The sequence below is a fragment of the Equus asinus genome, chromosome 14 (genome assembly GCF_041296235.1).
Source record: "Equus asinus isolate D_3611 breed Donkey chromosome 14, EquAss-T2T_v2, whole genome shotgun sequence".
Taxonomy (NCBI): Eukaryota; Metazoa; Chordata; class Mammalia; order Perissodactyla; family Equidae; genus Equus; species Equus asinus.
Genome location: NC_091803.1, coordinates 24,586,944 through 24,614,648, shown reverse-complemented (window position 1 = coordinate 24,614,648; position 27,705 = coordinate 24,586,944). Strand labels below are relative to the sequence as shown.

The 27,705-nt window shown below is 56.0% G+C and overlaps 4 protein-coding genes across 20 annotated transcripts; 1 reads left to right on the top strand and 3 right to left on the bottom strand.

Annotated features, from left to right (window-relative positions):
- Window positions 1–239: 239 nt before the first annotated feature.
- Window positions 240–9,384, bottom strand: ZNF668 (zinc finger protein 668). Of its 5 annotated transcripts, XM_070484559.1 has the most exons (4): window positions 9,253–9,270; window positions 8,891–8,956; window positions 2,215–2,883; window positions 240–1,664 (listed from the first exon to the last, which is right to left on the bottom strand). In XM_070484559.1, exons 3-4 carry the CDS (start codon window positions 2,859–2,861, stop codon window positions 452–454), a joined length of 1,860 nt encoding a protein of 619 aa, XP_070340660.1. In that variant the 5' UTR covers window positions 2,862–2,883; window positions 8,891–8,956; window positions 9,253–9,270; the 3' UTR covers window positions 240–451. The 5 variants fall into 5 exon arrangements, with proteins under 5 accessions (XP_070340660.1, XP_044603300.1, XP_070340659.1 ...); XM_044747365.2 differs by lacking the exon at window positions 8,891–8,956 and having other exon boundaries at window positions 9,253–9,384; XM_070484558.1 differs by lacking the exon at window positions 9,253–9,270 and having other exon boundaries at window positions 8,891–9,073.
- Window positions 9,065–18,532, top strand: ZNF646 (zinc finger protein 646). Of its 6 annotated transcripts, none has more exons than XM_070484547.1 (3): window positions 9,065–9,162; window positions 11,158–16,589; window positions 17,929–18,532. In XM_070484547.1, the coding sequence occupies exons 2-3, from the start codon at window positions 11,240–11,242 to the stop codon at window positions 18,048–18,050; spliced, it is 5,472 nt and encodes a 1,823-aa protein (XP_070340648.1). In that variant the 5' UTR covers window positions 9,065–9,162; window positions 11,158–11,239; the 3' UTR covers window positions 18,051–18,532. The 6 variants fall into 6 exon arrangements, 5 of the variants coding, with proteins under 5 accessions (XP_070340648.1, XP_014697837.3, XP_070340646.1 ...); XR_011494185.1 differs by lacking the exon at window positions 9,065–9,162 and adding an exon at window positions 9,330–9,461 and having other exon boundaries at window positions 11,158–16,812; XM_014842351.3 differs by lacking the exon at window positions 9,065–9,162 and adding an exon at window positions 9,330–9,461.
- PRSS53 (serine protease 53) lies at window positions 18,453–23,669 on the bottom strand. Of its 7 annotated transcripts, none has more exons than XM_070484567.1 (10): window positions 23,477–23,669; window positions 22,257–22,419; window positions 21,695–21,960; window positions 21,401–21,555; window positions 21,047–21,266; window positions 20,161–20,311; window positions 19,833–20,074; window positions 19,606–19,751; window positions 19,151–19,367; window positions 18,453–18,842 (listed from the first exon to the last, which is right to left on the bottom strand). In XM_070484567.1, the coding sequence occupies exons 1-10, from the start codon at window positions 23,532–23,534 to the stop codon at window positions 18,823–18,825; spliced, it is 1,638 nt and encodes a 545-aa protein (XP_070340668.1). In that variant the 5' UTR covers window positions 23,535–23,669; the 3' UTR covers window positions 18,453–18,822. The 7 variants fall into 7 exon arrangements, with proteins under 7 accessions (XP_070340668.1, XP_070340667.1, XP_070340665.1 ...); XM_070484566.1 differs by lacking the exon at window positions 23,477–23,669 and adding an exon at window positions 22,868–23,067; XM_070484564.1 differs by lacking the exon at window positions 23,477–23,669 and adding an exon at window positions 22,868–23,067 and having other exon boundaries at window positions 18,465–18,842; window positions 19,606–20,074.
- Window positions 23,670–24,946: 1,277 nt separating this feature from the next.
- Window positions 24,947–27,196, bottom strand: VKORC1 (vitamin K epoxide reductase complex subunit 1). 2 transcript variants are annotated; one of them, XM_014842361.3, is made up of 3 exons: window positions 26,777–27,196; window positions 25,893–26,002; window positions 24,947–25,410 (listed from the first exon to the last, which is right to left on the bottom strand). In XM_014842361.3, the coding sequence occupies exons 1-3, from the start codon at window positions 26,947–26,949 to the stop codon at window positions 25,202–25,204; spliced, it is 492 nt and encodes a 163-aa protein (XP_014697847.3). In that variant the 5' UTR covers window positions 26,950–27,196; the 3' UTR covers window positions 24,947–25,201. The 2 variants fall into 2 exon arrangements, with proteins under 2 accessions (XP_014697847.3, XP_014697848.3); XM_014842362.3 differs by lacking the exon at window positions 25,893–26,002 and having other exon boundaries at window positions 26,777–27,060.
- Between the last annotated feature and the right edge of the window lie 509 nt (window positions 27,197–27,705).

The following is a 27,705-nucleotide window of genomic DNA, read 5'->3' as shown; positions in this document are numbered from 1 at the left end:
TGACTTTAATACACTTCTGATCACCAAGAATCCCCAAGAGGGGCACAGGGAATTTCTTGTACTTACTTGATCATGGAACCCTTTGTCACAAGACATTCTGAAACATACTTTGGGAAACAATGCACCCAAAGACCTTCCAAGTTTCTAATCTGTCAGTCCAGTGGTCTCCACTGTACCTTATCTGATGCCCAAACTCCCACTCCCTCACCCCCAACCAGAACACAGAAGACAGCCCAGTGTCAAAGTGAATGCTTTAATGAGTGTTGCTCAGAGAGAACCAAGTCTCTCAACAGCTGCTGCCAGCTTCCGCTGTCCCCAGCTCGCTTTGTTGGGAAGGTGAGCTAGCTGCCTGAGGGGTGGGGATCTGGAGTCTAAAGAGTGAGCTGGGGCAAAGGGAGGTTCAGGAGGCACCCTGTAGGGCTCCTAGGGGTGTGGCAAGGGGGCATGGGTCTCAGGCTGGCCCCTCTTCAGGCATTCCTAGCAAAGCCACAAGAGGCTCAAGGGGCGTGGGAGTCTCCATGGGCACAGGGTGTGTACGTTCATGCTTACGCAGATCGCTGGCACTCAAGAAGGCCTTGGGACAGTGGGAGCAGGTGTAGGGGCGCACAGAGCTGTGGGTGCGGCTGTGCTTGCGCAGCCCAGCCCGGTCTGAGAAGCTCTTGCCGCACTGGGTGCAAGGAAAGGGCCGGAGCTCTGGGTGTGAGCGCTCGTGCCGTCGCAGCAATGTCAGCGTGGAGAACGTCTCCTTGCACTCCCGGCACACAAACTGTGGTGGCTTCTCATCAACCTCCTCACCCCCTACCTCACCTGCTCCCCCCAAGGGACCAGGAGCCTCCCCAACCCCAGCGTCTTGGCACTCCACATGCTCCACCGTCATGCCCACCACTTGCCACTGGGTGGCCATCACACCACTCGATTCAGGGGGTAGCCCTAGCAGCCCTGCTGGAGGGTCCCCTAGCCCTGCACTTGCTGCGGGAGCCGCTGAACCCTCGCCTGCCACGCTCACAGGCAGTGCCAGTCCCACCACTAGCTCCTGTTGTGGGGGAGCCCCTGTGGCCTCGCTACTTCGATGGGTCCGCTCGTGCTTCCTCAGGCTTGATGATACCACAAAGGACTTTCCGCAGGCATTACAGTGGAAGGGGCGCTCCCCCGAGTGCACGCGGCTGTGTTTAGTGAGACTGGCTCTCTCGGCGAAGGCTCGCCCACACTCTTCACAGCGGAAGGGCCGCTGGCCTGAGTGCACCAACGCGTGCCTCTTGAGGTCCCAGGACGCCACGAACGTCTTGTCACACTGCAGGCACTTGAACGGCCGGTCACCCGTGTGCACCCGCCGGTGCATGGCCAGGTCCGCCGGCTGCCGAAAGTCCTTGCCGCACTTCTCGCAGCGGTAAGGCTTCACGCCCTCGTGCGCCCGCTGGTGGCGCCGGAAGCTCGAGGGGTCGGAGAACATGCGGCCGCAGCGCGGGCACAGGAAGGGCTTCTCGCCAGAGTGAGTGCGCTCGTGGCTCTGGTAGGAGCTGAGCTGCGTGAAGCCCTTGCCACAGGCCGGGCAGCGGTAGGGCTTCTGTGCCGCGTGGATGCGCTGGTGGCATGTAAGCGAGGACGAGCGGGAGAAGCTCTTCCCGCACTCTGAGCAGAGGAAGGGCCGCTCACCGGTGTGGGACCTGTGGGAGTGTGGAGGACCCGGCGTGAAGGTGGCAGGCCCATCACCTGACCCCGCTGCCTCTCTGCACTGTAAGTCAGGGGCCCCTAACATCCCTGGGGCCTTGGTCCAATCCCCTACGGGACACAGGGCTACACTCCAGAGTAAGGCTGGGTGTCTAGATGCCAGAAAAGACTCCTCTCTGCACACCAAAGACCTGGACAGCCCAGGCCCAACTCACACCTCCTGGGCTCCACCAGAGACACTGAGTGGCCCAACTTCAAGCTCTGCCCCCTTTCCTGTTGTCCAGGAACCTAGGCCAATCAGATCCCAGTCCCCTCCTCCAGGGCCCCATTACAATGCAGCGTCCCCGCCCCGGACCTACCAGTGGCACCAACTTCTCTGCGGTGCTCAGCCCATCCCCACAGCTCCATCCCGCTCACTTTCCCATTGGCTCATTCCACTCTTGGAGATCCAACCCCAGGCCCCATTGATCACAGGACAGCCGCTGTTGTCCCACCTCTGCCCCATTGGCCCGCTCTTCCCACCCGGGACCAGCACTGAGCCCTCACCGCTCGTGGTTGCGTAGGTCCTTGAGCTCGGCGTAGGCCTTGCCGCAGCGCTCGCAGCCGTAGGGCCGCAGGCCGGCGTGCGTGCGCCGGTGCTTGCGGAACACCGAAGGGTCGGCGAAGCTCTTGCCGCAGTCAGCACAGGCATAGGGCCGCTCTCCTGTGTGACCGCGCTGGTGGATCTTGAGCTTGGAGAGCGCGCCGTAGGCCTTGGGGCAGTGAGCACAGCGGAAGGGCAGCTCGCCGGCGTGCGAGGCCAGGTGCACTCGCAGGCACACGGGCTGCATGAAGCGGCGGCCGCACTCGGGGCAAGGGAAGGGCTTCTCGCCGGTGTGGCTGCGCCCGTGACTGCGCAGCTCGGGTGCCGTTTTGTAGGCCTTGGGGCACAGCGGGCACGCATAAGGCCGAGGCTTAGCCGCTGCACCTGACACCTTGTCCCCGCCGGCATCCTCCGCTTTGGCTTCCGTCTCCGGCTTCAGCTTCACCTCGGCCACCTCCTCTGCACAGTCTACAGGCCCGTGAGTAGCAGCATGGCGCGCTGCCCGGGGCGCATTTGGAAACGTCTTGGTACAGGACAGGCACTTGTAGCGGCGGCCGGAGCGCTTATAGCCGGGGGATGGGGACCCTTCCTCCGCGGACTCCACTTCCATGGCCTCGATGGACAGAGCTTCTCTGTGAGAGAAGCAAAGTTAGACAGAAGACACATCCCTTTGCCATTCTCCAAGGCCTCTCCTCACAGAAGCCCTCGCAAGCCCTCAGAGGGAACCCTATCTTAACTGCATTTCCCACCCAGGGCAGCCACATCCTTCCTTCCAAACATTCCTGGGTCTGACACTCTGCACTCAAGCTTCCACTCTGGTCTGTTCACTGATGAAAGGAGTTGCACTAAGTGATCTCAGAGGGGCTAAGAGAGGAGGCTGCCATCATCAAAATGTTCACCTGCACTTCCTTCTGGGCTTTTCTAAACCCTGTGGCATTCCAGAAGGCCCAGGTTCCAACCATCTCACCATCTTCCTTCTTCAGCTCAGCATATGAGGCCTGTACCGGGAAGCAGGGTCCTGTGCAAAGTTGCAGGCACAGAGGCTACACAGATGTGTCTGGCCTGAAGATCTCCAAGTGCCCAGGGAAGACTGAGGTAGGTCCAGAAGAGGGCAGAACCAATAGGCTAAATGTGGTGATTGGCACTGTCTGTCTGGAAGCGGTAAGTCCCCAGCATAGGTATTTGTTATTCCCCTCTTGTTGGTTAGCTTTTAGAGGCAGCAACTGTTCACACAGAATTCTGGCCTTGCACAGCTGTAAGGGACTCCACCTCGGACAGGAATCCTGCTCCACTCTCTGCTCTGGAATCCCTGTTGGGCTCCTGCTCCCACAGATCTGGCAATGGGGAGCTCAATTACTCTCAAGGCAGCTTGAGCCACTGCTAGCAGTTAGAAGCCTCTGAGTCATAATCAATGTATCCCATCTAGCTTGGCCTCCTGGGACACCTGGCTCTAGCTAAGGCTCCTTCTTTCTCAGTTCAGAGCCCAGACACCCTCCACCCAGCTGCCCCTGGGAATCATGGCTGGGAGGAAATAGGATTATCAGCTGCATTAGTCTTAAAACCAGCTCATCCTCCCTGGGGGATGAAGGGAAGAGGATTATGGCAGATCTACTTAAGGAGTGCTCAGCAGCAGCTGCTGGGGGGCGGGTGGGATAGGGGGAGGATACTGCTATAGGGAAGGGAGGGGAGGGGAGGGGAGCCAGGTATATCCAGAAGCAAGGAGGGGAAGATGGAGGCCTGAGTTCTAGTGCTCCTTTCTAGGCCTGTTTCCTTATCTGTACACCTCAGGGGTTGGTGGCTTCTAAATTATGACCCAGGGAGGACACAGGAGCCCCTAGAGTGAGTGGCAAGGGCTGCATCTTTTAGAGTGAGCACCCTTTTGCCTGGTGGCTCTGCCTCAGTCCTTCACCCATACACACGTAAACTAGTGTGCATAGGCAGCTGAAGCCTTCTCCTTAAAGACCATATGATGTTCTGTACCCTGCTCAGGAACTTTCCATCACTTCCGTCACACCATGCAAATTCCCAGGTCCTTTGTAGCTGTTTCGAGGCTCAATCCTTTCTTTGAGCATCATTTCCCCCAGGAAGCTCTTCCTGCATCTCCCCTTTGGTTTTTGGCCCAACTCTGTCCCACCCTTAGCTTGGTTTCCCACTAAATACTGAGGCTGAAAGGTGAGTGAAAGGGCTCGAAGTCCAGCCTTCCCCATGGCTTGAATTCCCCTACAGTTTCCAGGGGGTCCCTCCCTATCTCTGGGCGACGCACTCACTACCTCCCTTCCAGACCGTCTGGACAGTCTGACTGACAAAGTTTCTCCTTAATAAAAATGAGAGGGGCCGCCCAGTGGCCTAGTGGTAAAATTTGCACACTCTGCTTCAGTGGCCCGTGGTTCCTGGGTTTGGATCCCAGGCATGGACCTACACACGGCTCGTCAAGCCTTGCTGTGGCGACATCCCATATACAAAGTAGAGGAAGACTGGCACGGATGTTAGCTCAGGGACCATCTTCCTCAAGCAAAAAGGAGGAAGATTGGCAACAGATATAGGCTTAGGGCCAATCTTCCTCACCAAAAAAAAAAAAAAAAAGAAAAGAAAGAAAGAAAGAAAAAGAAAAGAAAGAAAAGGGGCCGCCCAGTGGCATAATAGTTAAGTTCACACCCTGTGCTTCAGCGGCCCAGGGTTTGCAGGTTTGGATCCTGGGAGCCAACCAGATACTGCTCATCTAAACCATGCTGTGGTGGCATCCCACATATAAAATAAAGGAAGACTGGCACAGATGTTAGCTCAGCAACAATCATCCTCAAGCAAAAAGAGGAAGATTGGCAACACATGTAAGCTCATGGTGATCTTCCTCAGCAAAAAACAAAACAAAACAAAAACCCAAAAATGAGAGCTCACATTTACTGCGCACTTGCTAAATAACACGCAGTATCCTAAGTTCTTTACATGTATTCACTAACTTAAACTTCATGTCAGCACTATGAGAAAAGTTCTATTATTATTCCCTTTCACAGATAAGGAACAGAGGCCCAGAGAAACAATACAGCACTGTGGTTAAATGCACCATCTCTGAAGCCAAACAGCCTGGCTTTGAGTCTTGCCTCCTTCATTTCCTAGCTGTGACTGTGCAATTTACTTCGTGCCGTGGGACTTCAGTTTTCTCACCTGAAAAATGGAGGTAATAATAGTACTTACCTTACAGAGTTGGGTGAGGATTGAATGAGATAAGAATAATACTGCCCTCAATTTTTGAGGGTCTTCTCAGATCCAGACACTCTGCCGAATGCGCTGCCGTACTGAATTCTCTCATGGCTTCTTGAGATAGGGATTGTTATCCCCATTTTATAGGTGAAGGAACTGAGGTTCCACGAGGGTTAGTGACTAGCCCACAGCCACACAGCTAGTTAAATTGCAGCTGGGACTTGAATCCAGGGGTTTAACTTGCCTTGAGTTGTTGGGCCCTTGCTCAGTGGTCTGGGCCCCCCTAGGCTTGTCTGCTGCCTGGGCCAGCCCCACAGAACCAGAACCCTGAGCTCAGGTCGCACACTCGTCTTCTCTCATCCCTGCAGAACTGCTTTGAGACCAGAGCCAGCACCCTTTATGTTTTGATTTCCCTCTCAGAGGGCTGGACCCATGGAATCTGAGCTCTTCGCCTCAATCTTCCTATCTGTGACCCAGAAGCTGGACAGCTGGAGGGGTAAATCTCTCCTCCTAAGGCACTTCCCAGGGGAAAAGGTAGGGAAGCACCAGGTTGGTCCCAGCAGGCACCTAGCTCCAGGAAGAGCAGAGGGCCAGGCAGAGTAGGCAGGCCCCTATCTCAAATCCCCCCATTAGCTCCTCACTCCACTGTTCACTAAGGACTCTTCCGCCCACCACTCCACAGAGTGATGTTTCTTCCAGTCAGGTCTGTGAACCCCCTGCATGAGAACAATCATCCAGGGAGCACAGGCTAGGACTCAGAAGTCTGTACTTTAAACACACACTCTGAGTCATTCCAACCAACACTCAACACTTAAGAACCAAAGACACATGGTTAGGTCTTCATAGGCTTCTAGGAGAGAGGCATTTTTACTACACCTCTTTTTCAGATATGGAGATTAAGGCCCCCATAAGGGAAAAAACTTGCACAAGGACACATAGCTAGTCAAGGAGCCCAGACTCAAACACAAGTCTTCAAGCCCCTACGCTGGGCTCTTTCTCTATCAGTCTTCATTTACTTAAGGTTTATTAGCCAAATCATGAGACTTTCCACTCCCCCAGGACAGAGACCAGGATCTTTTCCATGGCCAGCAAGGAAGGCCCTGAATGATCTAACTCCTGCTTACTTCCTCCCCCACTCCTCTTCCCTGGCTTGCTAGGCCTCACCCACACAGGCTCCCCCTTTATTTCTCAAAGAGCTAAATTTCTTCCCATCTCAGGGCCTTTGCACTAGTAGTTCCCTCTGCCAGAATCACTATTCCCCAAGGATCTTTGTAGCTATCTCTGATTTCATTTGAGTCTCAGCTCCCTGTCACCTTCTCAGAGAGGGCTTTCCTGACCACCTGTCTTATGCTCTCTGTACCTTTGCTAATCACTCTCTACCCTCCCTCTTTAGTTTCCTTTATGGTGCTCATCTGGAGAGCATTCCTTGCAATCTTACCATGGGCCACGTTATCATTCTAAGCATTTTATGTGTACTAATCAGGCAAAACCACACCACTGCCTAGGGTTTGTTATGGACTGAACACACACATGCAGGGAGGACAGGCCATATGAGGACATAGTGAAAGGTGGACGTCTACAAGCCAGGAAGAGTCCTCACCCGGAACTGAATCGGCTAGACCTTGATCTTGGACTTGCCAGCCCCCAGAACTGTGAGAAATAAATTTCTGTTGTTTAAGCCCTCCAGTCTGCTTTTTTTGGTTATGGTAGCCTGAACAGACTAAGTTAAACAGTATTACTGAGGCACAGAGAAATGAAGTAACTAGTCATGGTCACAGGCAGTATTCAAAGCCAGGTGGTCTGCCTTCCAAACTTGTGCTCTCTGTCCTGATTCTTGCTTTGGTAGCACTTACACATTTTATGGCTTGGTGGTTAATCCTCTGTCTCCAGCACCAGAGTCTCGGCTGGCAAAGAGCCTGGAACCTTTATTATTCTGTATCCTCTACATCTGGAACTGTGATTGGTGCCCCAAAACAAAGTGAATGAATCAACCTCTGAGATGGAATTCAAGCCCAGATCTCTAGCCTCTGCCTCCCCCATAGGAGGTGTTTATGAGAATGTCCATCAACAACTATTTATTAACCAAATTTCTCTGCCTTTCCAAGTTCACAAGGTCCAAATATTGCCCCAGTATCCCACAGTGGATTCACTGCTCTGGTGAGGGAGGCCTGTCTGCTTCATTACTGGCTTAGGAGGGGGATGAAGTCCCACTGCCTGAACAGGCTCTGAATACCAGGGATGCAGAGATTTCATTCCCAGAGAGCAGAGGCTAAGACCCTGCAAGCAGGTAGGAGGTGAAAAGGAGAGACTTTTTATTCTCTCTGCACCTCAGTCTCCCTATGTCTAAACAAGTAGTCATGGATAGGCCTCATAGGCCATGAGACATCTGATGAGATGACAGGGAAACTGAACTGTGCAGCGGTGAGGGCTATTGATCTCCTAGGCCTCCAATCTGGTCAGTTCACAGCCGAATCCCAAGCTATTTTTCCAGCCCCAGCTCCAGCGGCAGTGTACCCCTCCCAAAAGCGACCTAAGCTCTAGCCACAATTCACCATTCTCAAACTTCCCCACCTAAATGCATCTACACATGCAGTTCTCTGCCTCGGGAGCCCTTGCTTGACTTCTCCCATGGGAAAACTCTTGCATCCATCAAATACCGGCTTCCCCAGTGCCCTCAGGTACACTTGATAGGCAGTGGAGGTAAGGGCGCCAAGGCGCTCTTGGCCTCAGTTTTCTCATCAGTAAAATGGGGTCTCTGAGGCAAGTGGGAGTTTGAAGGGGTTAGGGCCTAAGAGATGGACGGAGGAGGGGCCGAGAGCTGCAGAAACTGCGCTTTTCGTTCCCTGCAACCGTCTATGGGTCAGCGCCCCCGCCAGACAGACAGCCCCGCAGGGCAGGGCCCTGGGCTTACTCGTCTTGGAATAAGCCCTGGGAAAACGTGGCCTCGGAGAACGTGACAAGGAGTGAACGAAGAATGAGAGAATGGACAAATGAATGGACCAAGGGCCGGACGCTGGACAAAGGCCTGCAAGATGGCGTTCTCTAGGACCGCAGGAACGGCGGCCAGGACCTCGGCCGCGGAGGGGGGCTGCAGGCACTGGGGACCCTGCAAGACGGGCCGCGCGCCTAGGACAAAAGCCCGCAACATGGCGGGCTCTAGGACCCTCGGGCCCGCAACGTGCAAGGCGGGCAGCCGCGCCAGCCGAGCCCTAGCCTCCGCAGCAGCCGACCCGCGGGGACAGCCGGCGGGTTCTAGGACCCGCTGGGCCCGGAGCCCGCCCGCGCCCTCCCGGGGCCGCACTCCTCCTGCCCCGCCCGCGCTGCTCGCGCCAAGCCAACCCCATCCGCCCTCGGCACCCACAGGGAAACTGAGGCCCGCTTGGGTTGCGTCCGCGCTGGGGCTGCCCGGGCTTCCTGCGACTCCCCGCCGGCGTTTCCTACCTGAACGGACTTGGGCTGGCTCCGTGGCGTCAGCGGCAGCTCCTCTCCCCGACGGAGCCCGGGACTCTGCCAGGGAGGAGCAGGCGCTAGGACCCAGCGCCGAGGAGGGGAAAGAGGGGAGGCGGGGCCGGCGAGCGGAAGTGGAAGGGAGGTTTCCTGGCTAGGGAGGAAGGCAAAGTTTGCCCGGGCACTCCCAGCCGAAACTGACCGAGAAACATCTTGCGAGGGGTCTGTATGGATGCTAATGACAGGGGACGCCGGACAGGTTTACGGTATACACCAGGCTATTGCTATCTTGGGGCCAGATCACCAAGAACTAGAGGGTGGGAGGACAGAAAGGCCATGTTCAAGATCTGTAGTACCTAAATCCGCTTATATGCCACAACATTTCCCTTGATAGCGAGAAGTGAATGAAGCTCCCTCAATCTCTCTTGGGAAGTTTTTCAGAGAGCCACACGAAAAGTGTCGCCAAAGTACTGAGGCCACGGCTGCAGAACCCTTTTTCCTCTTCTGAGCTCAGCTAATATGCACCGGAACGACTTTTGCGGCTCTTGCCGGAAGTGTGGCTAAGGTTAGTGCTAAACAACGCAGCGCTTTGACCTACATGGGCGGGGTCAGAGTAGCGTTTGAGCTGCTTCTCCGCTACCGCCGGAAGTGTGTCTTTGTAGACCGGTTCCTTGGAGGCGGGGCAGGAAGTGTTCTCAAGGCGGATGTTTCGCGGGGAAGCTTTTGCGGCTAGGACACTTCCTGTTTCCTAGTAACAATAGGAAGTGTTCGCGGAGCTCGGGGTATACTCCTTGGTCGTGTTAGCTGCGCCCTCTTTCCTCTACCTCCTTCCTTCTTCCCCTTCTCCTTTTCCTCTTTCTCTCTCCTCCCACCTCAGGAGCCCTAGCTGAGTGTACGTGTGTGCGAGCGCGAGAGCAACCCTTAGCCACCCTTTGGGGCGCGCGGATGCGGTTAGGGTGAGGGTCCCAGTGCGCAGGCGCGCTCCCGTTCGCGGTCCCCAACCGACGCACCCGCGGCGGGAACGAGAAGGGGCCACCCGTGTGAGGTAGGGGTCCTAAGAGCAAATTGGCTGAGGAGATGAGTGAGGCGAGAGGACCTCATTGAGGGTTGATTAGGAGACGTGACTCTTGAGCTAAGGGCTTTGTGAGGTGAGAATTCGGGGAGCAGGTTCAATGAGGGGGTTTAGAGTCGGAGATAGGAGTTGTATTGAGGTCCCGTGGGAGTGAAGAATCAGAGTCAGAGAACGCCGAGGTGCTGTAGGAGGCAGGGGGGGGGGGTGGGGGGGGGACCTGCAATGAAGAGAGCAAGGATTTTGGAAACAAGATTGCTTGAGTCAGCGTGTTTGCTCGTGTGTATACCGGAATAACAGGTGTTGCAGTGTGTTGTGAGGATTAAATGATACAGTGAATATTCTTCACTTAGCACAGTGCCTGGCACATGGGAATGCTCAGTTAGCATGTGTTGCTGTCATCCTCAGTATTATGAAAGGAAGTAGAAGAAGAAATGAGAAGGGATGAGGAGGATAAAGTGAAGGAGGCATGGGAAAGCAAAGGGTAGGGGGTGAAGAACAACCTGAAATAGGAAGGAATTTCCAAGGTAGAAGATAGTTTGGGTTCAGGGGAAGTAGGTGAAGGAAGTGGCCCAGAGAGACTTTTAGAAATCAGACTTTGTGACCCTGAACGGAATAGGGGAGGTGGGAGAACAAGCCAGCCCTTTCTCTGAAGGAGGCCTCGAACCTCACCTCTCCAGCCCTCAGCTGTCAACTGGAGAAAGAGGCTGCTTTTTCAGTGCCTCTGGGTTACTCTGTTTAGCTGAGGGATGAAGGAGAAAGGATTGGACTTATTTTATTGAAGGTCCTAGAAAAGGCTTAGGTTTCCTTTCATGATGTCACGGGAGGTAGATTGGTTTGTTTCAGAATTATAGAGAGCAGAAGGTTAGGGACAGTAAGACTTTTTGGATTTGGTCTGAAGAACATGATAACAGGTCTGTGACCAGAGGTGGGTGTCATCCCTCTAGACTTTAGTTTCCTTATCTGTACCTCTAGGGATGCATTAGACCTAGGGGAGCCCCCCTATTTGGGGAACTTGTGTGCAGGGAGGCCTTAAATGATGGTGCTTCCTGAGTAGATCCAGTAGAAAGCAGATCTCTGGGCATTGCTGCTTGGGGAACCTCTCTGTGACCCCTGGTAAACTTGTTGCTCATAGAGCCAAGAGACAAAGTTAATTCAGGCTTTCCTTCTGACCACTGCCCCCTCTTCCTAGGCCTTGGCCCCTCCATCAGAGGAAGATGCTGCTGCCACCTGCTTGCTCTTCCTGAACCTCCAGGTGTCTGCCACACTGCCCCATGGAGGACTTGCCCACCTCACTCAGCTGCTCTGACTGTCAGCGCCACTTTCCTAGCCTCCCAGAACTGTCACGGCACCGTGAACTGCTCCATCCATCTTCCAACCAGGATAATGAGGAGGCTGACAGCATCCCTCGGCCCTACCGCTGTCAGCAGTGTGGGCGGGGTTACCGTCACCCAGGGAGCCTGGTCAACCATCGCCGGACCCACGAGACTGGCCTTTTCCCCTGTACCACCTGTGGCAAGGACTTTACCAATCCCATGGCCCTCAAGAGCCACATGAGAACTCATGCTCCTGAGGGCCGCCGCAGACGCAGGCCCCCCCGCCTGAAGGAAGCCACTGCATGCCTCCAGGGGGAGACAGTGTCCCCTGACTCCTGGGGCCAGAGGCTTGGCCCTAGGGAAGGCTGGGAAAACCAGAAAAAACATACTGAAGAGACATCTGGCTGTGAGTCTGGGCCTGATCCCAGGGCAGCTCTGGGCACTTGGGAAGATCCACCTACCAGACAAAGAGAAGTCTGGGAAAGCCAGCCAGATCCTGAGGAGGATGCAGAGGGCTCGGGGCCCACTACGAACTCTGCTAGAGCCCCACCGCTCCCCACCCCAGCCAGCAGCCTTCTGAGCAATTTGGAACAGTATTTGGCTGAATCAGTAGTGAATTTCACAGGGGGCCAGGAGCCTACCCAGTCCCCTCCTGAGGAAGAACGTCGGTACAAGTGCAGTCAATGTGGCAAGACCTACAAGCATGCCGGGAGTCTCACCAACCACCGCCAGAGCCATACCCTGGGCATCTACCCTTGTGCCATCTGCTTCAAGGAGTTCTCTAACCTCATGGCCCTGAAAAACCATTCCCGACTCCATGCCCAATATCGGCCATACCAGTGTCCCCACTGCCCCCGTGCCTTCCGGCTCCCCCGAGAGCTTCTGGAACACCAGCTATCCCATGAGGGAGAAAGGCAGGAACGGCTGTGGGAAGAAAAAGGGATGCCCACCACCAATGGGCACACAGATGAGAGCAGCCAGGACCAACTCCCCACTACACAGATGCTGAATGGCTCCGGGGAGCTCAGCACCTCTGGAGAGCTGGAGGACAGTGGTCTAGAGGAGTACCGGCCTTTCCGCTGTGGTGACTGTGGCCGTACTTACCGCCATGCTGGGAGCCTCATCAACCATCGCAAGAGCCACCAGACAGGTGTCTACCCCTGCTCCATCTGTTCCAAGCAGCTGTTTAATGCAGCTGCCCTCAAAAACCATGTGCGGGCTCATCACAGACCCCGGCAAGGAGCTGGGGAAGATGGGCAGCCATCAGTGCTGCTAGCTCCCCTGCCCCTGGCTGAGAACACCCACAAAGAGAAGGAGGTCCCCACTACCACCCTGGACCACCGCCCGTATAAGTGCAATGAGTGTGGTCGGGCTTACCGCCACCGGGGGAGCCTAGTGAACCACCGCCACAGCCATCGGACAGGAGAGTACCAGTGCTCACTCTGTCCCCGCAAGTACCCCAACCTTATGGCCCTGCGCAACCATGTGCGGGTACATTGCAAGGCTGCTCGCCGCAGCACAGGCCCAGGGAACGAGGGTCCCCCCAGCCACCTCAAGGTGGAGCTCCCGCCTGACCCAGTGGGAGCAGAGGCAACCACACGTACAGACCAGGAACATGTGTGCAAACAAGAAGAGGGCACTGATGTCCCCCCAGCAGCAGATAGGACAGCACCACAGATATGTAGCGTGTGTGGGATACTCTTTGAAGACTCTGAGAGCCTTGAACATCATGTACGGACCCATGGGGAAGAGGAAAACAACAGGTCAGGGACCAGGGTATCACCACCTCGGGCATTTGCCTGCCGAGACTGTGGAAAGAGCTATCGCCACTCTGGCAGCCTTATCAACCACAGGCAGACCCACCAGACAGGAGACTTCAGTTGTGGGGCCTGTGCCAAGCACTTCCATACCATGGCTGCCATGAAGAACCATTTGCGACGCCATAGTCGACGGCGGAGCAGGCGGCACCGCAGGCGGGCTGGCAGTGCTGGCGGTGGGGGAGAAGCCAAATTCCTGTCAGGTGGGAACTGGGCCGAGGAGTTGGTGGGAGACAGTGAGGGCCTGGACTGCCCCCATAACCCTTTAGGGGAAAGATGTAGTAGAGCTGAAGGCAACTTGGAAGGTGATGGGGGCTATTTGCAGGCTGAAGCTGAAAGAGACAAGTGTGGGCTTGAGAGGGATGAGGCCTGTTTCCAGGGTGATATCCAGGGTGATAGAGAGAGAGGAGGCACTGAGGAAGGACTGGAAAGGAAGGAAGCCTGTTTCCTTGACAACTTGGACGTCCCAGTCAATGAGGAAAGAAATGGGACTCACTTCTGTGATGGCCTCACTGGAGTGGACGAAGACCAGAAACCAGCCACTGGCCAGCTCAGCTCTCCTTCCCATTCTGCTGAAGCTGTCACTAGCTGGCAGGCTGAGGTCTCCCACACATGTTCTGACTGTGGGCATTCTTTCCCCCATGCCACCGGCCTGCTGAGCCACGGGCCCTGCCACCCACCAGGCATCTATCAGTGCTCCCTCTGCCCGAAGGAGTTCGACTCTCTGCCTGCCCTGCGCAGCCACTTCCAGAACCACGGGCCCGGGGAGGCAGCCTCGGCACAGCCTTTCCTCTGCTGCCTCTGTGGCATGATCTTCCCTGGGCGGGCTGGCTACAAGCTTCACCGGCGCCAGGCTCATGGCTCTTCTGGCATGACTGAGGGCTCAGAGGAGGAGGGAGAAGAGGAAGGAGCAGCAGAGGCAGCCTCCACTCAGAGCCCCCCACTGCAGCTTTCGGAAGCAGAGTTGTTGAATCAGCTGCAGCGAGAGGTGGAGGCGCTGGATGGAGCCGGTTATGGGCACATCTGTGCCTGCTGTGGTCAGACGTATGATGACCTGGGAAGCCTGGAGCGTCATCACCAAAGTCAGAGTTCTGGGAACACCACAGACAAGGCTCCCAGCCACTTGGGAGAGTCAGGTGATGCCACGGGAATGGTTGTAGACAGTGTCTTTGAGAGCACAGTGACCTCTCTTTCTGGGGAGGGTGGAGACACAAAGTCTGGAGAGGGAATAAGTGCTGTGGTTACAGATGGCCTTTGCATGCAGGGTGAGGAAAGTTCTCTGGAGGCCCAGCCCCGCCCCTTCCGCTGCAACCAGTGTGGCAAGACCTACCGCCATGGGGGCAGTCTGGTGAACCACCGCAAGATCCACCAGACTGGAGACTTCATCTGCCCTGTCTGCTCCCGCTGCTACCCCAACCTGGCTGCCTACCGTAATCATCTGCGAAACCACCCACGCTGCAAAGGCTCAGAGCCCCAGGTGGGGCCCATCCCAGAGGCAGGAGGCAGCAGTGAGCCCCAGAACATGGGAGAGGATGGGCTGGCGCAGGCAGAAGTGGGGAAGTTCCAGGAAAAACTTAAAGTGGAGCCCCTGGAGGAGGTGGCGAGAGTGAAAGAAGAGGCATGGGAGGAGACCACTGTGAAGGGGGAAGAGATGGAGCCAAGGTTGGAGACTGCAGAGAAGGGCTGCCAGACTGAGGCCAGCTCTGAGCGGCCCTTCAGCTGCGAGGTGTGTGGCCGGTCATACAAGCATGCTGGCAGCCTCATCAATCACCGGCAGAGCCACCAGACTGGCCACTTTGGCTGCCAGGCCTGCTCCAAAGGCTTCTCAAACCTAATGTCCCTCAAGAACCACAGGCGCATCCATGCAGATCCCCGGCGTTTCCGCTGCAGCGAGTGTGGGAAGGCCTTCCGCCTGCAGAAACAGCTGGCCAGCCACCAGCGGGTCCACCTTCAGCGGGGTGGGGGTGGGGGCACCCGAAAGCTGACTCTGGAAGATCGGCCCTTCCGGTGTGGGCAGTGTGGACGGACCTACCGCCATGCTGGCAGCCTCCTGAACCACCGGCGCAGCCATGAGACAGGCCAGTATAGCTGTCCCACCTGCCCCAAGACCTACTCCAATCGCATGGCCCTGAAGGACCACCAGAGGCTGCATTCAGAGAGCCGGCGGCGGCGTGCAGGGCGATCCCGGCGGGCAGCTGTGCGCTGTGCCCTCTGTGGCCGGGGCTTCCCTGGCCGGGGACCTCTGGAGCGGCACCTGCGAGAGCATGAGGAGCAGACCAAAAGTGGTCGGGGAGGCTCAAGTGGCACAGAGCACAGTGAGGGAAACCTGGTTGATGACCAGGGACTAGAGAACAGATTGGGTGGTACTGAGTCAGTACCCCAGCTGGAGGATGGAGACACGAGGCCAGGAGAGCAGAGTCAGAGCCCCATTAGGGCAGTAGGTTCAGAGGCCACAGAGCCAGTATCTTGGGGCATGGGGAAAGCAGATGGGTTGCAAGGGGACAGTGGACAGGTGAATCATGATGGAGATTGGGTTCCTCAGGGTCATGTACTGGCCAAGCCAGAAGACAAGTCAGGGGACAGTGTTTCCAGGACTTCTTGCCCCCTTGGCAACAGCCAGCCCAATGGAGCTAGTCTGAGTCACGTGGATAGCTGGGACAATGGAGATAGCATACCTCAGCTCCAGCCAGAGAGCCATCCCTTTTCCTGCAGCCATTGTGGCAAGACCTACTGCCAGTCGGAAGGCCCCTTGAACCACTACAACACCTACAAGACAGACCACCGCTATTGTCTGCTCTGCTCCAAGGAGTTCTTGGATCCTGTGACCACTAAGAGCCACAGCCGTAACCACATAGCTGCCCAGACCTTTGCCTGCCCTGACTGTGGCAAGGCCTTTCAGCACCACCATGAACTAACCAGCCACCTGCAGACTCATGCTAGGGGCATCAGTCAAGTGCCACCTCAGATAGAGGAGGCCAGAGGTCCCAAAGCTGGGACTGTGGAGGATGAGGTGGATCTCCCTGTCCAAGGAAAAACCCAGAAGGCCCCATCAGAAGCCCCCAGGCCTCCAGGAGAGAATGCTGGGAGAGCTAATGGAGGGCAAGGAGTAAAGGCCACAGTGGCTGAAAATGAAGAGCGGCCCTTCCGCTGTGCCCAGTGTGGGCGTTCCTACCGCCATGCTGGTAGCCTCCTGAACCACCAGAAGGCCCACACCACTGGACTCTATCCCTGTTCCCTCTGCCCCAAGCTTCTACCTAACCTGCTGTCCCTTAAGAACCATGGCAGGACCCACACGGACCCAAAGCGTCACCGCTGCAGCATCTGTGGCAAGGCGTTCCGGACAGCTGCTCGGCTGGAGGGCCATGGGCGAGTCCATGCACCCCGGGAGGGGCCCTTCACCTGCCCCCACTGTCCCCGCCACTTCCGCCGCCGCATCAGCTTCCTGCAGCACCGGCAGCAGCACCAGGAGGAATGGACAGTGGCCAGCTCTGGTACGGGGGCATGAATGGGCTTGGGCAGAGGATCAAAGGGTCCCAGAGCAGGTAGGCACACCGTGGAGGGCAAAATCTGGCCCAAATGTGGGTGGAGGAGCAAGGAGTGAGAGAAGAGGGTCACATGGATTCCAAGAGGTGGCTAGGGGCTTGGATACGGAGTGAAGAAACTGGTTTGAGGATGCTGCCTTTTGAGTGGCTGAGATCTGAACCCCTGCGTCAGGTAAATAGATAGCATGGTGGGGTGGGGTGGGGTGGGGCAGGGAGTGGTCAGGGGCAGAGGCAGCTGTTTGGGCTCTTTTGCTGTGCTGGAGCCAAAGAGGAATGGTCTTTTTGTTTTAGGAGGGGAGGTAGCTGGGTACCATCTGGCTACTATATCTGGGAAACTTCCTGATCCAGCCAGTAATGATTTCCAGAGAAAAAGATCATTTAAGTTCTGCTCTTTCCTCGAGTAGGCAGGGACCCAGGGAATGAGGAAAGGGGCATGGGAGGCACCCCCAGACTGGACTGCTTTGTGGCTTCAGTGCTGACTTGGCCAGGGACACTGGGTCACTGGTTGGCTTCTAGCTCCCTGGCCTTCTTGGCCTGCATCTTATCTCTGCTCCCTCTCCTCTTTTCTTGGTAACTAGACTTTTGATCCTTTCCTACCAGTATTGCCCCACATCTCTTCCCTTCTGACTATTCAATCCTTTTCCTCTCTCTCTGCTGTGGATCTGCTTTTTAGGATCCAACCAAACCACTCTTTCCACCTGCACACCCCCCTCTCCATCAGCACACCTTTAACTGGAGGACTGAGTCATAGATAATTGTTTCTTTGAAGCTAGGCTCAACTGTAGTAACAACAGTCATTAACTCCTATCTCCCATCCTCTATCGGGGGAATCTCCATGGAAAGTCACCTCCACCCAGCCCTGCTAGAGAATGAGGCTGTGGTGGAGTGAGACAGCTTGTTTACTCAGCAAGCCCCAGGCTCAAGCTCTCCACCTCCTCTAGAGATCTGTAGCCTTTCTCTCAGGACCCATTCCATTTAGTGGCCACCAAGGGTCGGTGTCCTTGAGATGGTGGACCCTTGACCTGAGACTGTCAGGGAAAGAGGGAATGGTGGGTGAGATTCCTCTGAGAGGGCTGATGAGATGGCTTTCAGGATCAAAGATTTCTTGTGACCTCAAAGGAAATGAGCAAGGAGCCAGTTAGCCAGGTCTGAGGAAATAATTGGGAGTTCTCCTACAGGCCTCTGGAGCCATGGGCCGGGGGAATGGCCTGCAGGGCTAGGGAGGGGGGTGTACAAGCTCTGTGGGGTTTGCCACCCCCAGTCAGTGACCTCCTCTCTCTCTCCCCAGGAGCCCCAAAGGCACCAGCGATGGGAGGAGGGGACTTGTCATTGCCTCTTCCACCCACCCCAACGACCCTACTCCTGGACCCTTCCCCCAAGTGGCCTGCAGACCTCAGCTTCTCCCTCTGAACTTCAAGTCTCCAAAGATCAGAATGTGGGGTGGGGGGGTGGGGGTATGTGTTGCAGGGAAAGGCTTGATTTCCATGTTTTGCTCAGGAGTAGTTTGGGCATCCCCATCTCTTCTCTCCTCTCCCCCTGCGAAGAGGACCCAGATCTGGCTTCTTTCCCAAGGAGGGGGTGAGGTGTTCTTCATGTTCCGGTCCTTGAAGGACTCCTTCCTCCAGCCTTTGTCACCATGCTCTTCTCTATGACCAGCCCCGCAAGAAAGCCGGTGCCAGGCTCTGGCGTGATGCTGGGCCACCCTTGCCAACCAGATTCCAATACCAGGGAGAGGCAGATTCAGAGACAGCCACAGTGGGAATGTTGCCTGTGGAAGGGGAGCCTTTTGCTACAATTTGTAACTTATTTTCTAAAGTCTATTTTGTAACAATTTATTTAAGTTTTGGAAAAAAGGAAAATTGCTCCCCCCAAAAAGAGAAATTTTCAAAGTTCATGGCTGGTGTGATTGTATCCGAGGGGATGAAGAATACGGAAAGCTGGGGACGCCTGCATTGGACAGCAGAGCTGGGTGTCGGGGATCTTCCACAGGTGACATCTCCCTGTCCTGCAGGGTGGGGAGTGGGGGCAGCTGCCGGTCCAGGCAAGCTCCTTCCCAGAGCCCCCTGGGCTGTTGGGCCTGCCCCAAGTGCCTAGGATCATGTGGGTGGGGGGACTGGGAGAGGGCAAGGGGCAGTGATGCAGGAATTGCCTCACTGTGTTTGCAGCATCCCAGAGCCACCTGTCAACAGCCAGCTGGTTGGCCTGTCAGCGAGAGGAAGGAGGTATAGGGTTGGTCTCATCCTCACAACCTTCCTCCCTCCCTTGAAGGAAGAGGACGGAGGTGTTACTTATCCCCTATGACAGATGAGAAAATTGAGGTTCGAAGAGGCTGAGAGACCTGCTCTAAGTCACACAATGACAAACAACCAGAATTTGAATCCAAATGGGTCTGTCCACTGCTGACCCCACCCAGGGCACCTACAGGTGGGTCAGAACAGGTCTTTTCCTAGATTGAGAGAGAAGGGGTCTGGAGAGGGAAGTGTTGGCAGGGAGGTCCCAGGGCCACATACTCCTGTTGGCCAGGCAGCTTCCAGTGTCAGCCTCTGGCTCCGGCTCCTCAGCGAAGTAGACCTGCCAGTCCAAACTGCTGACCCACTTCTCATAGGCGGGGAGCGCCGCGAAGACTGCAGGCCTTGCAGGGCCTTGACAGGCATCTCCAAAGCTGTGTAGCCCAGCCAGGAACCATGTGCCCCTCACCTCATGCACCAGTGGTGCCCCAGATAGGCCCTGTCAGGGGTCAGGTGACACTTGGTGACTTCCTTTTCCCCCTAGGCAGCTGTTGGGGACAGAAGGGGCTAAGGGCTGGGCTGAGGCTCTGGCTGTTTGGGAGCCATTCAGCAGAAAGGCTGAGTTCCAAGTGAGAGGCAGGTGCTGAGGCCAAGCCTGGCAGAAGGTCTGTTCATGAGTTGCAGGGTGAGGACACTTAAAGAGTCTGTGGGGTGAGGTTTGGGGGACTGGGGCTCACCTCACAGTGGGGCGGCTCACCCACAACACTGGTACACACCATCCCTGGCAGAATGGTGATGCCATGGCTCCCAAGGGTTGTATGCAGCCGGCTGCAGGCCCTGGGCCCCAAGAGGGTCACAGGCACTGCCTGAGGGGAGCTGGTGCCTGTAGGGAAAGGAAAAGACCCAGCTGCCCCAGCGGCCTCTAGGCTAGATGGACAGCTGCTGGTGGTCCTGTCTGACATACCTGCTCCTTGGGCCAGCCCCAGGACCCAGCCACGTTCCCCATCAGGCAGGCGGTGGTCAGCGTAGGGCAGGCAGAGGGGCCGCAGGCTGGGGCCCAGTGTCACAGGCTGGGCCAGCAGCAGGAGGGCCACATCATAGCCCCCCTCTGGGTGGGTATAAGCCCCATGCAGGATGAGTTGCTTCAGGCCCCACTCCTCTGGTCCAGACCCCAGCCCTACACTCCATTCCTCTGGGGTCTGGCGCCTGTGCAGAAGCAGTGTTAACAGCTTTGGGTGGCAGGGCTGCCAGCAAGGGTGGGGGGGCACAAAAGTGAGGGAGATAGGGCTCACCCAATGAAGCAGTGGGCAGCAGTCAGCACCACCACCTCTGATATCAGGGCTCCGCCACAAGCCAGCTTCCCTTGGTGAATCAGCCTGGCATCCCAGGGCCATTGGGAGGGAGCTCCTGCTTGGGGACCTTCTCTCCTCAAGGAGCCACAGGCTGAAACAGACGATTACATCATTTGCCTTCTTGATACATGCTCACTGTGTGCCAGGCCTGTGCTAAGTGCTTCCTACGCACTATCAAATCCTCACAACATCCTTTTTGAGTTGAATTTTGTTACCCTTGTTACCAAAGGTAACCAAAGTCCCAGAGAAGTTAAGTGACTTTCTAGCTTAGGAACCACAGGCAAGTAGCAAACTTGGGATTCAAAGGCCAGGGCTTAAGCTTTTAACTGATGGCCGAGTCTCATGGGAGTGGCCTGCTCATCACTCCCCTACGCCACCTGTCTGCATCCCTCTGGGCTTGGACTGGCCCCAGAATTCTTGGCTCACTAGTGCTTCTCTTACCATCGAGACATAACTTCCGTCTCAGGAATTATTTTGCATGCAATTTACATGTTAGTCACTTAATGCCAGATTTCTGAGTGGGAGCCCTGCCCTGTCCAATCTCAGCCAGACCTCAGAGACCCCTCTTCTTACCTAAACTCCCAGCCCATAAAGTTCTGAAGCATCTGTGCCTCTCAGCCCTTAAATGGGGCTCTTCTCATCCTAGGGGCTGAAATGGGCCTTAAAAGCCCCCCTAGTTAGCCCCTAACAGTGTATGGGTGCCCTGTATCAATTCTGTATTCCTAGCTGAAATTTGTTTCACTGTGACTTCTACTTGCTGCCCAGGAGTTCTCATGCAGGCCTGGGTGTCCCCACACATCCCACTCCTCACACCCCCTGTTCATACCTACACAGCTATCCTCATCACTGATCTCTAGCGTCTCTGGGTTCTGGGCCAGGAAGGCTGCCCCTTGAGCTCGGGCCTGCAGCCAGGAGCTGTGAGCAGCCATGTCGGTCAGCAACACAGGAGTGTCTTCCTGGGCACAGTTTGATGCGAAGCTGATGATCCCAGCCTGAACCCAGTGTCCATCAGGCTCGCGGCACAGCACAGGGCCCCCAGAATCTCCCTGGAGCCAGGCAGTGGAGTCAAAGACAGACACCTGAGCCCCAGCCCTAGGCTAAGGCCCTTCCACTGCGGCCCTTCCACCCATCCCTGTGGATCGAGTGCTCAGCCCAAGGCTAGGCCTCCTCCCCCTCAGACCTGACAGGGCCCCTGCACCCCAGGCTGGGCACCCCCACACAGCATCCCAGGCCGGGCTGGGCTGGCCAGCAGCCGCTGGTGCAGCCGGTTGTAGAGACAGTTACACGTGGGGCGGCTGATTAAACGCAGGCGCAGATTCCGTAGGGTCCTGGGAGCTGGCAAAAGAGGGGGTTGGGGCTGGAGTCTAGGCTCTGGGGAGCAGGGGAGACTGGGAGCAGAGACAGTTGGCAATTCAGGCTGGATGACCTTGGGCAAGCAGAGTGCCTCTGGGCTTCAGTCTGGGACAGCACTTACCATCACTGGTGTCCTGATCCCAGCCAGTGGCCCAGCAAGAGGTCCCAAAGGGGAAGCGATGGGCAGGTTGGGGCAAGCAGAGGGGTGTGTGGGCCACGGGGTGGGCAAGCTGCAGCAGGGCCAGGTCTGAGCCCTGGCTGTAGTGGTTATAGGCCCTGGGCAACTGCAGAGCAGTCACCCCCACCTCTTCAGCCCCTGGGCTCAGCCCCTCACGCTGCAGAGAACCCAGGACAACTGACCAGGAGTTCAGTTCTGTCATTGCTGCCCTGGAAGGGGAGGGACAAGGCCAGGCGTTGACTGCAAGGAGAACAGTGACACCATGGGAGACAGCACAGGTAGGTGAAAGATGGACAAGTATCAGCCCATGGCTTTAGGCAAGGTCCTTCCTTCTCCCAGTCTGTTTTTTCACCTGTAATGCTTCTACCATGAAAGTTTGTTACGGCATATTCTCAATAAGTGGTACTTTGTTATTCTAAGGGCAGGGATCAGTTTTGCGAGGTTTGGGGACAAATTTTCCACCCCCCAAAGCCAGAAACCCTGTTTGACCCCAGCCATGACTCACTTTTCAAAGCAGTGGGCGGCGGTGAGGACCCAGGTGCCTGCCACGAGGGACCCACTGCAGACGTGGACCCCCTGCCTCCTCACACTGGCCTGCCACGGCCACTCGCCAGCCACTGTGTTGCCCTCCTGAGGCTCAGGGGGGCCAGGGCCACGCTGCCCACACGCTGTGGAGAGGAGTGGGTCAGGGTGACAGCAGGTCCCTGCTCTGTTCTCACCCCAGGCCTGAGCTAGACCCAGGTAAGGCCCAAGCCCCACGTGCCCAGAGCTTACCACACTGAGCTGCTTGAAGACCTAGGAAGAGGGGGGACTCAGGTGAGACCTGGGGAAACCTTACCTGCCTGGCCCAGGTGGAACAGACAGGTTTAGGGGGAAAGGCTCTGGGTCCTTGCCTATGACTCTGTGGCTACCTCACCAGCCCCTCCCAGAATGAAAATATTTATATGAGATCAAGAAACAGCTTTTATTGGAACCTATTCACAGCGTACACTCAGTAATTAATCTCTGCCTCAGCTGTGCTCAGCACTCCTCGGCCTGAGGAGCAGGGCCTGGGGTTCCGCTTGGGACCAGGCCAACCCTCCTCCAGGCTTCAGAACCCAGAACTTCTGCCCCCACCTTGAGTCAGGGAGGCGCCCCGGTATCTGGAGAGCATTAGCTTAATTGTGCCCTCAGCCATGGAGGCCTAAAAGGAAGGATTAGAAGCCTGTGTCACGTCCAAATAGGGGAGGGCTCCAAGAGATTGAGACACACCCCACCCATTCTGGCGACTCAGACTCCCCGACCTTTCCAGAAACTGCCAGAAACTCTGCCAAAGGGTCCCCTGCCCTGCCTATTCCCCATCACAGGCACACACAAACACACCCATTGAACATCTGAGCCAGGAGAGATGGAAGATATGTAAAGACGGGGAGACTGATGCCAAAGGGCCCCAGAACTTGGCTAAGGGCAATCTGGAGGTAGAGAGGCAGGCAGGGTGGAGGGTACACACACAGGCACAGTGACAGTTTCTGAGGACACAGACTGTAATCCAGCCCAAGAAAATCACACCCATTTTGACACAGACGGCCACATACACCTCCCCACACACAGAACTAGACACAGTTACATCGCCAGGCAGGCAGACTGTTCCCTCACACACACCACGCTTCAGGGGCTGCTCGGACAGAGGGTGGCCCATGAACCCCCACCATACCACTTCTGCCCCACTCAAAACAGATAGCTCACCCTCTGTGAGGACCACTGCTCCCAGAATGAGCAGCCCTGATCCCCAGCTCTGCTTCATGCTGCTCCAGGCCACTCTACCGCCTGTGCTCTGGTTCTGAGAGGCCACCTGGGTCTTCCTAGCTCCACCCCTGCTCCGCCCCCAGTTGGCTAGGAGTCAGATGTTCTTGCTTTTCCTGAGTTGGAAGGGAGCCAGCAGATCCTAGTTCTGGGGCTGTGGCTGTGTGACCCTGGGCTATCCACCACTCCTCTCTGGGCCTCAGCCACGGCCAGACTGCCTGGGTTCAAGTCCCATTTCCCTCACTTACTACTTGAGTGACCTCGGACAGTTAGCCTGTCTGTGCCTTGTGTGAAAAACTCAGAATTGTTGAATCTGAAAATGCTTAGTCCAGAGCCTGGCATAGAATGAACTTGCTCCCAGCATGGAAACTCTCCTCCTGGAACCGTGAAGCGCACATTGTGCAGGAGCTCCCAGTTCTTACTTTGCAGCTTCCTTGCCTCTCTGCTAGGCCCAGGTCCAAGTGGGTTTCACATAGCTTCTCCCATCTTGCTTCAGAATCAGTGTGTGCAGAGCTGGGTGTCGAGGGGCTACGACTCTGCTACTTGCTGGCTATGAGACTGGCAAATCTTAGAACCTCTATGCCACCGTCCTGGGAAATAGGGTTATAGTGGTCCCCGCACTTCTGGCAGGTATTGGAAGACTCAGTAGGAAGGAAGAACACTCAGGGTGCATCCTTTTTTTCCTGACTTCTAACTCAGGCCAGCCCAGGCTGTGCAGGAACCCTGACCAACACAGAAGCAGCTGTGGCTAGGGTTAAAAGCACAGAAGCGAGCCAACTGGCCCCAGTGGACTCAAATCCTGAGGACTCCCTAACACCCTCCCCAGCACTAGCTGTGTGATCTTAGGCAAATTACTTAGCCCCTCTGTACCTTAGTTTCCTCATCAAGAAAGGGGTAATAACAGTACCTACCTCATACACTTGCTATGAGGATTATGAATTAACACATGTCATGTTCTTAAACAGTGCTTGGCCTGTGGGTAAGTGCTCGGTACAAATTAGGGAAAAATAATACAAAAACTGTTCCTGGCCCTCCAGGGCTGCCAAGAATGGCCTGGGGTGGTAGATAAGGCAGCCAGAGGGATTAAGGTTAGACTAGGAAGAACTTCCCAGCAAGCATGCACAGAACCAAAAGGGCAGTTTGCCCTTGCAAGTATGTGCTTGGCCCTCCTGGGAGAGGAGGCCTGGCCCCCGTGGGAAGCAGGGATGAGCTGCTGGCCTGTTTCCTGGGGGTGGGGGCTGATGACACTCCAGGTTTTGCTGACTCCACACGTTGGAGAAGGGACTAACCACCCTTCCTAGGCAGGCCCTCCACTCTTCCTCTGACTCATATCCTTCTAGTCCCAGAGGAGGCAAGATTGGGGAAGCCCCAACACGAGGGTCCCTGGCAGACAGATGGCTCAGACTTGGCCAATTTATTTAAGAAATTTTATTGCTTGGAACCTTCCCTCCTTGGGTAACAGCAGGAGCTTTGGAAACCAGCCCTTGGGGACACAGCCAGAAGCACTAGAGTGGAGGAAAGATCATGGCACCTTTGGTCCATTGTCCTGTGTGCGAGAATGGTGGGGGGTGGGTTGCAGACTCTTCTGAGGACCCAGACATGGCACCCTTGGCAAGGCTCACATGCCAAAGCAGAGCAGATGAGGTCAGCCTGGCTTGGCATGAGGGCTCAGTGGCCCTTAACCTTGCCTTGGGGTCCCTGGACCTCCCGGAAGCTGAGTATCATCAGGCCCACATTGATGGCATAGGTGGTGATGCAAACGATGCAGAAATCATAGAGCACGAAGAATAGGATCCAGGCCAGGTAGAGAGAACCAGCGAGAGACACTAGGGAACTCAGCAACAGCAGAGTAGATGCCCAGCGGCCCTGCAGGCAACCTGCAAGGCAGAAAAGGATCAGGCATGGGCTTTAGGGACTGGCCACCTCTAGAACACTGCCATGACTTCATGGTGCCACCCAGACAGCAGGGGCTGCTGAGGAATAGTCTCTAAAATGAGGCTCTGACAGGCCGCACATAGGCCTTGGTTCTCCTATGTGTTCAATGACCCCTGGAACCCAAATAGGGAATTTTCCTGCTGAGCTCTGCATGAGAAGAGTCAGGCAATCCTTGGATTCCCCATAGAAAGGAACCTTGGAGTCTTTTCCACAAAACTGGGCTCCTAGGAAGTCTTTAAGAGCCCTCTGGCTCTGACAGTAACTAAACAAATAGAAAGATTCCTGTTAGTTCCCGCCCCCACGGTGCTCTGTGATGAGCAGCTGGCTGTCTCCTGTTTGGGTCACCAAGACTGCAAGGGATAGGGGGGCGAGGGCGCCTGTCACGAAGGGGCGGGGCCTGTAGGGAAGGGGTAGGGCCCCTCACCTAAGAACAGCTGTAGTGTGTAGAAGATGCAGCCAAATATGCTGTTGGATTGATTGAGGATGCTGTCCCGGCCTAACACATCTTCCATGAGTCCGAAGCCCCGGCCCCACCTGGTGGAGGGGATGGCCCAGGTTAGGAGTGTCAACCCTAAACCTTGGGCCCTGTCCTGGAAGGGTGATTTCCAAAAAGCCACCTAGGTTGTCCTCCTTCCCCTCCTCCCCTTTCCCCCAACCCCCGCGTGAGTCCAAGGGTCGATGACCTCCTAGCATAGCCTCCCTTTGGCCAGGTCACAATTTCGTGTCACTGCTCTATCCTCAGGCCAGGCCTGGACATGGCTCCCCCATAGGACCCTCTTTTCATCTTAGACCTTCAATAATTCTTAAGATGGCAAAGTGGGTATAAGAGTTCACTTTGCTTTACAGAGTTAGCAGAAACTGGGAATCCAGGGCAGAATCTCTCTGCCTTGGACCCCTAAATCTCCAGCTCCCTGGCCATCCACTCCCTCCTCTGTAATCTTTCATCCCACTAACTATGCCCTCATGCATAACCAGACTTGGCCACCTTATCCTCAGGCACAGCCATTTCAGTAGTCTCTACACACTACCCCACCTCCCCCTCCTGCCTGGTCACCATTACTGCTTGACATCAGGATCCACATGCTATACCCCAGAATAACCCGTCACCAACACTATCTGCCCGCGCCCCACACTCCTATCTCGAACACACCCGTTTCGCCAGGCAACGCCCCCTAGAGCAGTCCGGCCCCCATGCATCCGCTCCACTGGCACCCCGATCCCAGACTCCAGAATCATCTGGCAATCTGGCATCCATGCAACGCTCCCACCAGCAGCCCGGTCCCCTAAGCTTTCCACTCGCGTGCGCACCTGGAGAAAAAGACGCGCGAACAGCTGATGGCTGTGCCCACGTCGCAGAGCGCGCGGTAATCCTTGTCCCGGGCGCGCGCCGCCTTCACGTGCAGTGCGTACAGAGAGAGCATTAGGCCTGCGAGGCAGAGCGCGAGCCGCACCCATCCCGGGCTCCTCCAGCTAGCGCCCATGTCTTCTGGTCCCGCCCGAGGCGCCAGCCGTAAGGGCACCCGCCACGGAGCTGAAGCAGAGCAGGATATGGCCACGCCCTCTCCCGCCTCTCTGCCTGGACGATTGGCCTGCCTGGTCTCGCACTCCCTGACCTAATTGGTTGTTCCCAGGACTTGATAGGCATGCTGGCGAGGCAGGAAAACAGCGAGGAACGCCGGAACTGGAAAACCAGATAAGGGACAGGGGTTATTACGGACCAGGTGGTCCGCTAGGCATGATGGGAATTGTAGTCGAGGTGGCCGCAATACCTCAAGGGAAATGGAGTCTCCGGAGTTTAATAAATTATATTAATATGGCTAACAGTATAGTATAGCGCCTACTCTATGCCAAGCCCTGTTCTAAGCGCTGGAACATCCAAGATTTAGAGGCCAGCGGATCAGGGAATCCAGCGAACACTGCGATACGATCAAGAACAAAGCATTTTCCCTGAAACTGTTATTTCAGATATCATTAGGACTATAACCTCCATTCCTCTTAGCCTGCTCAGCCATTTCCTCCTGCCTCACCAGCGCCTCCTGCGGCCGGTCTCTGTCTCCTTCTCTACTTTAAATTCCCGGCTCCATCACCTCGCCCACGCTCTTGACAGTATCCTAACCTCTGTTCTCTTGTGGCGCCCTCCTTGCAAAACCTGAGCCTGAGTCAACCCAACAGTCTCTCCTTTCCAAGCCTTTGGTAGGCTAGCTGAGCTCTCCCCTTCACAGACGTGGCATCTATTG